This window comes from Stegostoma tigrinum, chromosome 8 (genome assembly GCF_030684315.1).
Source record: "Stegostoma tigrinum isolate sSteTig4 chromosome 8, sSteTig4.hap1, whole genome shotgun sequence".
NCBI lineage: Eukaryota > Metazoa > Chordata > Chondrichthyes > Orectolobiformes > Stegostomatidae > Stegostoma > Stegostoma tigrinum.
In genome coordinates this window covers 54,923,314-54,935,402 of record NC_081361.1, presented here as the reverse complement: position 1 = coordinate 54,935,402, position 12,089 = coordinate 54,923,314, and the positions used below count along the sequence as shown (strand labels likewise).

Below are 12,089 nucleotides of genomic sequence, written 5' to 3'. Positions count from 1 at the left end.
TCTTATTTTCGCACAGGGTAGAACTTGAATTTACCTTTACGTGGAACAACTCAACATGTTTTGCACACAGTAAATTTCTTTGAAGCCCTGTAATTCTGCAATGATTAAATTATGTGGTTGTTGGCTAAAAGCTCAAGGCATCATCAGAACTCCTCTTTTCTACACACAGTGGCATAAAGCAACTGTCAGATTCATCCAGTTAATCTTTGGATTAACATTCCATGTTAAACAAAATACTTTTGGAATGCACCTTTTCCTTTGTGCTGTAGTGAAATGTCAGCCCAGATTTTTCATTAATTTGCTGTTTGAAACTACAGAGGATAGAAATGCTGTTATTACTTAATAAGATCAGAATGAATGCTTGAGACTGAATGGAATAAGGGAACAGATAATCAATATATCAAATAAGAGTTTGGTTAATTGGTTATATAAATATGGGGAGCTGGGTGCAAGTGCTTTATGGTTTGTGGCTACCGAAGAAAGCTCTCACAAAGAATGGATTTGAACTCTATTTAGACAAAAATTGTGCATTACAGTGCTATAATATGAAAGTATTTAAGACACAGTACATTGTAACTACAGGTATTAACAGTGACTTATAAAGGATTTGCATATTTTGTTAATGTTACTTATATTGATTTGTCAGGAATCTTTGCTTGGAACATCAGCTTGGGAGATAGCAGTGAGTCAAGAATAGAGACATTCTGTTGTCTTGCTATATCCCAATTTGAGAAAGGTATCTAGTTTAAAAAGTTGTTTTGAAAATGGTTTTCTTTTAACAAAGTTGAAAGGGAAGTTGTTTGAGGTAAGAAGACACTAGGTAAGATGATTAATTACCGTGCTTATTATGTGTAATGCCTTTTTAGTTTTAACTTCAGCTTTTGGCAGGCGTGATCAATTCCAACGAATTTCTGTCATTCTCTTTATGAAGGTGATTCAACTTGTGGCCAACGCGCAATCTATCACAGTTTAGGAACAACCGGAATACCCATAATTAATGTGAATAACAACTGCTCCACTGGCTCAACTGCTCTATTTATGGCGAGGCAGCTGATACAAGGAGGTAAGCCGATGTAACCTATGTGTAAGAACCACGATATGCCAAATGAAATATAATTGTAATGAGATGCTAAGGTGCACTCAAATTAAAGTGAAATGTCTGAATTTTTGATTGGCATTTTCTACAAGTTGTTTCTTGGTGGGTATTACTGCCATATTTTGTACTTGCTCCCACCCACCCTTATAAGCGAAAATTACAGAGAAAAGTCAAAACAATTTCTAGTAGGAGCAGAAGTCTGGGCATCTCCCTGTGGGAAAGAGATATCCAAATTGATTGCTTCCATCTACCAGGAGTCGAGATTGTGTTGAGAAGTTATCAGTTAGGGTTTGGGCTGAAGCCACCCTCCCCTATCCCCAGATATCCAGCCACATAAATATGATTCCATTTTTACTGAATAGTATCGATACCTCTCCTTGGAAGAATTCCAAATAATTTTATGCACTTGATCAATCACAAAATAGTAAATTTAGTTTTTAATGGTAGAGAAGTTATTTTTCTATAATTGCTGCAATTTACTTAGCATTTCATGTTGCACAAATGTTTATTTTCTTAGTAGACAACTACTTTTTTAATCTGCATTACAGACAAATACCTAAGCATGAAGTTACATGTCAGAGAACCTTCAATTCTTGTAAACTGATATTAGTGGTGGAATTTTCTGTTTCCATGAAGAGCATGGACAATGGCAAAGAAAAGGAAAAAAAATGGAAAATGTCAGAGTTTCAATATCAAGAAAGTAATTTGATTTCTCCACTTAAAGTTTAAACAGCGATTTCAAAATCTTGACTACCTTATTTCCATTCATTTGCCCAGTTTGAATGCTTCAGTGCAACTTCTGTTTTCTCTCTTCTTCCCTGAGAATCTCCTTCACTGAGAAACTAGACAGTGCCATTGTACACAGTTCCCATCCAACCACGCAAGTCAACAATGCAAAGTATAGTTCCACCACATCATGTTTAGTCTCAGACCAACACACGTACCCTTTCAGCCCTTTAAACTTTATGTTGGAGCTAAGGGACATCTATGACATGTATGCTTCCATCAGTTTGCTTTTTGCAGATACACACTCTATATAAGATGCACCTTGAGTTTCATTTTTTCAGCTTCATGACTTCAAATTCATTCCTTTTTTTCTGCACAGTTGTTTATCACATTTCATCCAAGATACTGCACCTGATCAATCACCATCTCAGTTCATTATGGTGGCTTCCTTTGCCAGTTAACACTGCCCTCCTTTCCATTGACATGTTCACCAGCACCTCCACATCCCTGTCAGTGAACCAAGGAGTTAACTTGCCTTAATCGGTCATTTCCTTCAGGAGAATGATGCAGGAGCATAGTGTGAAGGCTGTTCCTGTCTTGGAGTGTATGTGGTGGTGTGCAGCTGGAGGTTAAAAATGGCACAAACTCCATGTACTTCACAAAATGCTGGCAGTGTTGAGCATTTCTGCCTCCTGCCACATGAAACTGTCTCCAAAGAAGCCAACTGCATAATGAATGAAATGAAGATTGTGAATAAAGTTTCCATGGCAGATCAGACGCTATGAATGTCACTTTTGAAAAACACACTTCCCAAATTTGGAAAAATTGAACTGAAGGAGTTTCAATATAATATTGTGCACGGATGCTGTCAATCAAAGATCCCTACTGCGTAGAAACAGGCTATTCAGCCTAACAAGCCAACACCAACTCTGCAGAGGGCATCCCACCCAGACTCATCCATCTACCCAATCCCTGCATTTCCCATGGCTAATCCATGTAACCTACACATGATGGGCAATTTAGCCTGGCCAATCCACCTAACCTGCACACATCTTTAGACTATGGGAGGAAACCGAAGCACCCAGAGGAAACCCGCACAAACAAGGACAGAATGTGCAAACTCCACACAGATGGTTGCTTAAGGCTGGGATTGAACCCGGGTCCTTGGCGCTGTGAGGCAGGGACCACTGAGCCAATGTTCCACCATGTCGTCCTTTTTATTTTCAGGGCAGATTTAAAGGGACATCAGAACTTTAAGAGATGCTGTTGCTGGAATTCTAGCCAGTGCCCTTTTAAATTCACCCATTTCATGTATCTTGAGTGCAGTGTTAATGTTTCTTACAGCACAATGTTGTCTGATTTCAATGCTGAGGTAGCCACTTTATTGTGTATACACTGCATTATCAGTCCATATTTTAAAGTTGGATCTGTCAGAAACAGTTTCGTAAAGTCTCTCCATGGCCAATATCCTCATCCTCCAGTAACTTCATGAAAGCTGTTTTCATTTTTTAACATGTTGTTATAAATAGTCATTCATTTTTGTTTTGCAGAATACGATAGTATGCAAACATAAAAATCAAGTTGTTTAACGTAATGCAGTGAAAGCTTTTGGATAAAGTATTAATATTTGACTTACTGAAAAAACAAAGTGCTAGGCATGCAAGTTTTAAATGACTGAGTTAATTGTGATTCCCATTTCACTGGTTTGATTCTGGCAATATTCTTTTCACATTTTTCAAGGGCTGGCTGACTGCACTCTAGCTTTAGGATTTGAAAAGATGGAAAGAGGATCACTTTCTTCAAAGGTAGCTGGAATATTTTATTAATTTGATGTGATATTTAGTTTCTGCATTTACTTTGGTTGTGATTAACAACTGTATCTGCCAACACTTTTTTCATTATGAATGTAGCTAATAATGTAATACAAACAGATGACTTGTTTTTGTGCTGTGAATGAGAGATAGATATTGACTGGCATACCGGGGATAACTCCCTTAATGCTCTTCACACTATTGGCAAGAGATCTTTTATGTTCATTGAACAGGCAGATGGGACTTTGGTTTAACGTTTTATCTAAAAAATGGCACCTCTGACAGTACAGCATTTGAATATTAGCCCTAGTTTTTATGTACTCAAATCCTGGATTGGGGCTTGAAGATGAGTCTGCTCCAAAATGAGCTACAGATCACCTTCTGAATTACCTCTTTTTTCTATTTTTCTTGTTATGCATATGTAGAGTTCTAGTTTTTAATGCAATTGGTTTATTCCTGGTTGGAAAATGTTTAACCCATACCCTCTCATATTATTTTTAAATGTATCCTACTGCTGGCCCACTAATTCATCTGTCTTGCATGCTCATAAACTGATGCTTTAAGTTCAGCAGTTAAATACAGTATGGTCCAATTCAGAACAATATACATTAAAACTTTTCTTTTAAACATTTTCATCTTCAGTGATTTCCTCCCCTTTTGTGGATATATTAATCCCACAGTAGCAGAGGAATTTTAGTGCCAATTGAATCGTGCCTACACCAGAAGTGCCCATCCATCGCAGAAATTGCATTTTACCTGTAATTTCTCTGTAGTCTATGTTACTTCCTCAAAGAATTATAATAAATTGATTAATCACGATTTCCTTTCTATAAACCATGCTGATTCTTCCCGATTTACTTTGCATTTTTCCAAGTGCGTATTTATAATATGCTTAATGATCATTTCCAACAGCTTCCCCAGTCATCAAGCTAATTCCATGTTTTCTGCCTCCATCCTTTCTTAAACAGAAGGACTATATTTGCATTTTTGAAGTCTAATGGAACTTTTCCAGAATCTATTGAATTTTAGAAAGTAAACACCAACGCATCTAATACCTCATTTAAGAATCTCTTTTAAGACCTTGGGTTAAAGTTAATTAGCATCCTAAGATTTTCAATCCACAGCTCCATCAGTTTGCTCGATATTGCTTCCCTATAATTTCACCATGTTGCACTCTTCCTTCAACCTTGAGATTTGCAGGAATTTTACAGGAATTGCTGGGATGTTTTATGCATCCTCTGTAGTGAGGTCAGAAACAAAGTATTTATTTATTACATTCCTCATTTCTTTATTTACAACAACTACCTCTTCATTATCAGCTTCTGAATTACCACTTTCAACAAAGACTAAACTGTTATTCTCGTTTCTACGTTTCTTATTATGCATATGTGGAGCTTTAATTTTTAACACAATTTATTCCCTGTTGGAAAATAATTATTCTATACCCTATCATATTATTTTTAGATGCATCCAACTGCTGGCCCACTATTTCATCTACCTGTCTTTCTATCTAACTTAGTTGGGTAAGAACAGTTTCCTCCTTTCTAAACTATACTGCGTTTCTTCATAGAACATGATTGTTTACTATCTGTGTTTTCAGTACACTGACCGGACCAATCCCATGGACAAACACTGTGAGGTGCTGAATAATAAATATGGGATTTGTGCAGCTCCAATCGCACCACAAATATTTGGAAGTGCTGGTAAAGAGCACATGGAGAAATATGGTAACTATGGCTTACACACCTGTGCATTTGTTTCACAAAATTAATGTATAAGCATTTTCCACTCTCAAGGAAATTGACTCATGATTGAAAGATAGCAGGTGCAATAAAGGTATTGGCCACAAAATTGGGCTCCATGGTATTGCAACTAGAAGCGCTACAGAAGCAAAATGACTGACTAGGGGGAAAGGGGCCACTCTTTGCCTACTTCAGCTTGGAATATAGTGGCCACTATGTTATGCAGGGCATTGGAGTACATGTCCAATACAGGTACTGGGAATGTGTAGAGTAGCTAAATTTTGAAATTAGCCATTTTGTAACTGATTTATAAGATGTTTTGTGGCACTTTGGTAGTGTTCCTACCTCTGGGTCTGAGTTCAACTCCCACCTGCACGTTAAGTTCAATTCTAATTACTTCTATAATAATAAGTTCAAATTTACAACAAATCTAATAGATGTACTCTCAGGTTCATCTGGCATAGAAACCTCATGGTTGACAGAGAGTAAACTTTCATTGCACTGAGTTGTGTTGGGATTTAATCCCAAATAGTGCATCATTGTTTCTCCTGTACAATTTGTCTTTTTGTTTTTAATGTAGGTACTAAACCAGAGCACTTTGCCAAAATAGCTTGGAAGAATCACAAACATTCAACAAATAATCCGTGAGTCCTTTTGCTTGCTTTTTGGTTAATGATTAGTAACAATATTTGTGTTAATTTTTGAGCAGTCAAGGTGAAGGGCCAAAGCCCATAGTGTAGATAGAGCACCATAAGCAGGGAAAAAATAATTGTGTTGAGAATTGTTAGTTATGTAAGTTTTAAAATGTTTAGAATTGTGAGACAAGAACAGCGTTACAGAATCTAAGATTCTGGGAAAGAATGAACTAAAGTAGGAAACTGTATGATCAATGATGGAAATTTTAAATTCTAACATTGAAGGGGACACAGAAGGAAGAAACACAGACATTTACCTTAGCTTTATCTCCAACGTGAGAATTATTGTCATTAGCCGAGTCAGTTTTTTCTTTTTAACAGCAAAAGAGACAGAATAATGACAGATCTGCTAGGCTAGAAAGCATGCTACCAAATCATTTGTAATCTTCTATCTGTTTCTATTATTTTCCTCACTTGCAACTTCACCGGATTATAGTTTTATACGTTTTATATAAATATTTTCTCTGCAGGGTTCAATAGTCAAAGGATTAAGCAAAGTGCCTCATCCTAACCATTTTATCTTTTTGGCTTTATCTTGTATTTTTGTGACCTCAGAACATTCAGATTTATTGATGTTCTGTGTGTATATATGTAGGTCAATAGATTGTTGGGTACTAAAGGAAGTGAGGATAATGGGATAAGGAATGAGGTACAAGATTAGCTGTGAGTTTGTTGAGTGTCTGAATGGTATAACAGCAGGTACAAAAGGGCCAAATGGCCTACTTTTACTGCTATTTTTAATGTACTTCCATCCTTGTATAATACAATAGAATTACCTGTATAAGTATTTTCCTTAAAAATGCATAATTGAATATACTTTTGCCAGCACACAGCCGTAACACCAGATCATTTTTCTCAGCATGGATGACATTCTGAGCCATGGATTTAGTACATTAGCTAATCAGAGAATATTTCCCTGTGTCAGTTCACCACAGCACAATCTCCCTTTTAATCATGATGAACAGTTATAAAAGTATACAAACACATTTTTGATGGGTATTTTCATATGTAACATTGTGTTGTTAATTGCAAAACAATTAGGACAAACCAGGATAACAAAATGTGGAGCTGGATGAACACAGCAGGCCAAGCAGCATCTCATGAGCACAAAAGCTGATGTTTCGGGCCTAGACCCTTCATCAGAGAGGGGGATGGGGAGAGGTTTCTGGAATAAATAGTGAGAGAGGGGGAGGTGGACCGAAGATGGAGAGAAAAGAAGATAGGTGGAGAGGAGAGTCGAGGCGGACCGAAAATGGAGAGAAAAGAAGATAGGTGGAGAGGAGAGTATAGGTAGGGAGGGGATAGGTCAGTCCAGGAAAGACAGACAGGCATTACAAGAGAGTTGCAGTGGGAGAGAGATTCCCTGAGGTTGGTCCGGAGGGTAACTTCTTCAGGCTAGGCATCCCTGGAAGAGGCTTCGCAGTGAGGTTATAATTGTATCAGAAATAATGGGAACTGCAGATGCTGGAAAATCCAAGATAACAAAGTTTGAAGCTGGATGAACACAGCAGGCCAAGCAGCATCTCAGGAGCACAAAAGCTGGCGTTTCGTGCCTAGACCCTTCATCAGAGAGGGGAATGTGGAGAGGGTTCCGGAATAAAAAGGGAGAGAGGGGGAGGTGGACCGAAGATGGAGAGAAGATAGGTGGGGAGGTAGGGAGGGGATAGGTCAAACCAGAAGCACTTTCTGATGCAGAGAGGATGCTCTAACTCTCAGTTCAAGTCTGGGATTTAACAACATAATGAGAAATTGTCGTGAAATTAGTTCAGCTCGTATTTTAGCTTAGACGAGCTTATTATGAAAGCAACATGTAAAAAAGACCATTTGCTTATCAGGTTGTATCATTCAAGTAGCATACACAAGTCCCTCTAATAGGACCAGTTCCATGTATTATCGCATTGGGAGTCAAGTTCTGCTTGAAAGGCTTGATCAAAACAAAATTGCTAAATACTTTTCCCCTCTCCAATCTCAATTATTCAATTTCAGTCCACAGAAAATAAAGACCAGGTTTTCACCACTGATGCAGTAACCTCATGTTGGTACATATCCTGGACCATTTTCTTTCTGGGAAGGGTTTGGAATAGAGTCAGGCAGCCAAACCCTAGAAACAGATTATAAGTAAAGGCTAGTTCGAAGGCCACTTTGGTTATCTGGAAGTTTCCCCTCTTGGTTTAGAAATTGCTAGGCCCTGGAACCTCATTCCATACTTACCCCACCCATTCCCATTACTTCACCATGCCAACCCATATTCTTAGCGAGTTCCATCAGCCCTCACCCAGTATCTCCACTGTGGGTGGAACCCAGCAACTATGTGAAGGTGAAAAATAAGTTAGATTTCAACGATCTGTTAGAACTCTTGCTTGTACACGTTTGGTACTGAAAAGAACGTTGGTTCATGAAACGTGTTCAAATGTTTAATTCCCTTAAATTGTTTAATTGTTCTTAGAACAAAGTGATAGCCTATAACCAGATAAGACACAACTAATTCTCTAGTATGGTCAATCAGAATCTGAATTCAGCACACCCCACCCTGTCAAGGTAACTTGTAATATTATAACTTATGAAATTCAACCAAGTAGTCATCTAGACCTCAGCTGTGATAATAGCCTGTAGGAAATGTCAACCAAGAACAATTTAATGTGCAGGAACGGGTAATTTTCTTTTCTTGTTTATATCAAACGGCCTGTGAAAAAGCAGGCTGACAATGTTTTGTTTTAAAATTCTGTCAGCTTCAGTTTTTTTATGTTGAAATGGCTGAGAATTTAATAGACTTCAGATCATGATATTTGATTAGACCTCACATGCCTTTGAAAAATATACTTACACTCTGTAAATTTGTAATTCCTATATCATGTGTCAATATCATTGGAACAGTAAAAATTCACTCCACCATTTTCAAGTGTTGACTTTAGGGTTCTTGGCAGAGATTCACAATCCACTGCATTCCCACTGCGGGACACTTGGCATCTGTCAGAAATGGATCTGCAACCTCCAGAACTAGGTCCTCCCAGAAAATTCAAAATTCTCTGGAATTGGCCTAACCCTCTGAAAATCTGCTACCAAGGTTCCTTTTGCTGCTCACCCTTGCTACCTTGTTGCTGCAGAAACATGGGAATCATTGTTTGCTTCTTTGGCTAAGCCCTTTCAGTCCTCAAATTCAGGGTTCGTGAACTTGACGATTGACGGGACAAAAATAAGCTGGAACAAATAACAATAAGATAAAGCATACGTATGTTCAGATTTTTGAAAATTAATTGCAACCCAACAGCCAAACTTCTTTAGATCTCTCAAGTTGAAAATTTAAACTTTAAAGTCATTAAAATTTAAAACAGGCTCTGCCCCATGTATAAAATCGTCATCAACTTGGTGCAGTGTATAAAAGTGGATTGTCATGATTTCTTTGTTCATCTGAATTATAAATAATTGTAATTCATTTATTTAGATATTCCCAGTTCCAAGATGAGTTCAGTCTTGACCAGGTGATGAAGTCTCGCCCGATTTTTGAATTTTTGACTCTCCTGCAGTGCTGGTGAGAATGGGTTACTTTTCAGTTTACTGCCTGCACTCCTATTTAAAAACAAGTCTCAAATGCAATTTAACAAGGTGACATTGACCATTCGACTCTCTGCTTTTGCTTCTTTGGAAAATTGCTGCATGTGTCACTGCACCTTTATTTACAACCTTCCTTGATGTTGAATATTGACTCAACCCAGAATTCAGTGGTGTTTCTTATCCTTGTTTTCCACAAGGGAAGACAAAACAAGATGGCACTATTTGATTTAACTGTATTACAGCATCAAAAGTGGAATTGACAGAAAGAATTGGCAGATCTCCTTTATTAAAGAGCATTTGTGAACCAGATGGATTAAGCCAACAATCGGTTATGGTTTCACATTGAACATTACTGAGATTAGTTTTCAATTCCAGATTTTAGTCATGGAATCTTAAACTTATTCAATTCGTGTTGATATTTGAGTGTGAAAAATAAACAAGCTATTGATCATTCTTTGATGCTGGAAATGTTACTTGGAAGCATTTAAACACACCATAGGCTCTTCAGAGGACCATTGAGTAAAGCACAGTACTTGTAAGGTGCATAAAACAACCTAATTTTAATGCATTGAATGTGCTGCGTTGGCTGATCTTAGCTATACAGTGTAGTTAACTCTAGTGACAACTTCTTGTGATGTTGGAAATGGGAGGTGAAATCAAATGCCATGCTTTTATTGTCTAGCAACGTCTGCACTTGTGTATCGGTCTGTGACAGTAATCATTTATGTTCTTGAATCTTTGATACTGTTACCCACGGAATGATAAAGAATGAGCTATTGGCTAAGATGCTGGTGGGATGGCAGCACCTCTTAATTGTTAGACTAGTTTGATTCAGTACAGTTTGGGAGAAAATTAACGTGAAACTAAGTTCTTTTGAGTATTTTTTAAAAAATTGTTTGCTAATATTTTAAACTTCAAATTAAACGAAGTGATTGAGTTTTTGTCTTACCCCATAATACTTTACTTAAAAATAGTCCAACATCCAATGGAGCAGGAGCAGCCATTCTGGCAAGTGAGGAGTTCGTACGGAGACATGGCTTGGAGTCCAAAGCTGTTGAAATTCTTGCCCAGGAAATGATAACTGATTTACCCAGTAGCTTTCAAGAAAACAGCTGCATAAAAGTGGTAAGATTTTCAGTTAAATTCCATATGAATTCTATGCGGAAACATGTTACAGTAGCGTGGCCTCATATCATTGACTAGGATAGCATACAAGTTTTAAAATTGCATCGCTTTTACTAACATTCATTATGGGGAAATAAGTTTTGGTTTTACAAATACAAGAATGAGATTTCATGGACCTGATTATTTTGGGCAGACTGATATCTGCTTATTAGAATTAGTGAGAGACCCGAACCATTTTCACAACTGGGTGACATTTGAATACATCAGCAACCTATCAACCTGCAGCAGGAAATTGGTCTGTTCTACTGGAGCCAGAATTGGTGTTCTTGAAATGATAGGGTGCAAGAGGATTGAAGGATAGTCGGTGAATACTAGGGTGCTGAAATCTTTGGCACTGGAGAGAGGAGGAGCCCTGAGGAACTGGCAGTGGACGTGAGGACACTGAAGTGTTTGAAGCAATTTACAGTATTGCGCTGAAGGACTGGCAGTTGGTGTTAATCATATGTGAATTCTGTTGAGTTGTCTTCGGGATTAACCACACGTTGACTTGTCTTTCCATGTATGGGGACGTATTGAAAACTATGGTTGTTGAGTTAGGATCTCTGTAAATAACTGCTTACAAAACTGTTTAGAGATTGATTCCAGATCCATCATTGAACTTTATTGTCGCTCAGCTTTTGGATGTGTACGCTACAAAGACAGATTGCAATGGGAAAAGATGGAAATTAACTGACAATCCTTTAAATTACCATGAATTAAATTCTTGCATAGATCAGTAACTAATTGCAAGCAACAGATATGTAAGAGTGGAATCCTCAATCAGACTATTTTGCTGATTACTGCCTTTGCAGAAATTTGCTACAGTTCATTTTTTGTTTTTCATTTCTCATGTATTTATAGACTATATAGTCATTATTATATTCATTAGTGTGGTAACATGAGAAATATACTGTTGGTGCGTTTAAGATTATTGTTTGTTTTTGGGAGGAATAATATGCCTCAACTAAAAACATAATTAGCACTGTCTGATACTGTGATGAAACAATTATATTTTTGAGAAACTTTGGTGAAAGAGACACTAATAATGCTGAGCATCATTAAATCCGTAAGGAATGACAGGTAAGAAGATTGTCCATGTGAAGAAATTGATCATTACATATGAGAGAATTGAGTTAGAATAGAAGATAGAGTACCAAACCTTGATTTTCAATTGAGAATGCAGGTGAGTAAAGAATCCGCAGATTGAAGTAGCAATAACCATTCGGTTCAGTTCCTATGCAGGCCACTAGGTGGGGATGGCTGATCATGATGAAAAATGAATAATGCTGTATGTTAATAAAAT

The 12,089-nt window shown here is 37.5% G+C and overlaps 1 protein-coding gene across 2 annotated transcripts in view; it reads left to right on the top strand.

Moving 5' to 3' along the window:
* Positions 1-12,089, top strand: part of scp2a (sterol carrier protein 2a) — a 91,285-nt gene that overhangs the window by 8,118 nt on the left and 71,078 nt on the right. For both annotated transcript variants that reach the window (XM_048539344.2, XM_048539345.2), the window contains 6 exons: positions 932-1,063; positions 3,563-3,627; positions 5,234-5,360; positions 5,956-6,019; positions 9,513-9,599; positions 10,597-10,747. In XM_048539344.2, coding sequence (XP_048395301.1) covers positions 932-1,063; positions 3,563-3,627; positions 5,234-5,360; positions 5,956-6,019; positions 9,513-9,599; positions 10,597-10,747 — 626 coding nt within the window. The remainder of the gene's footprint in view (positions 1-931; positions 1,064-3,562; positions 3,628-5,233; positions 5,361-5,955; positions 6,020-9,512; positions 9,600-10,596; positions 10,748-12,089) is intronic.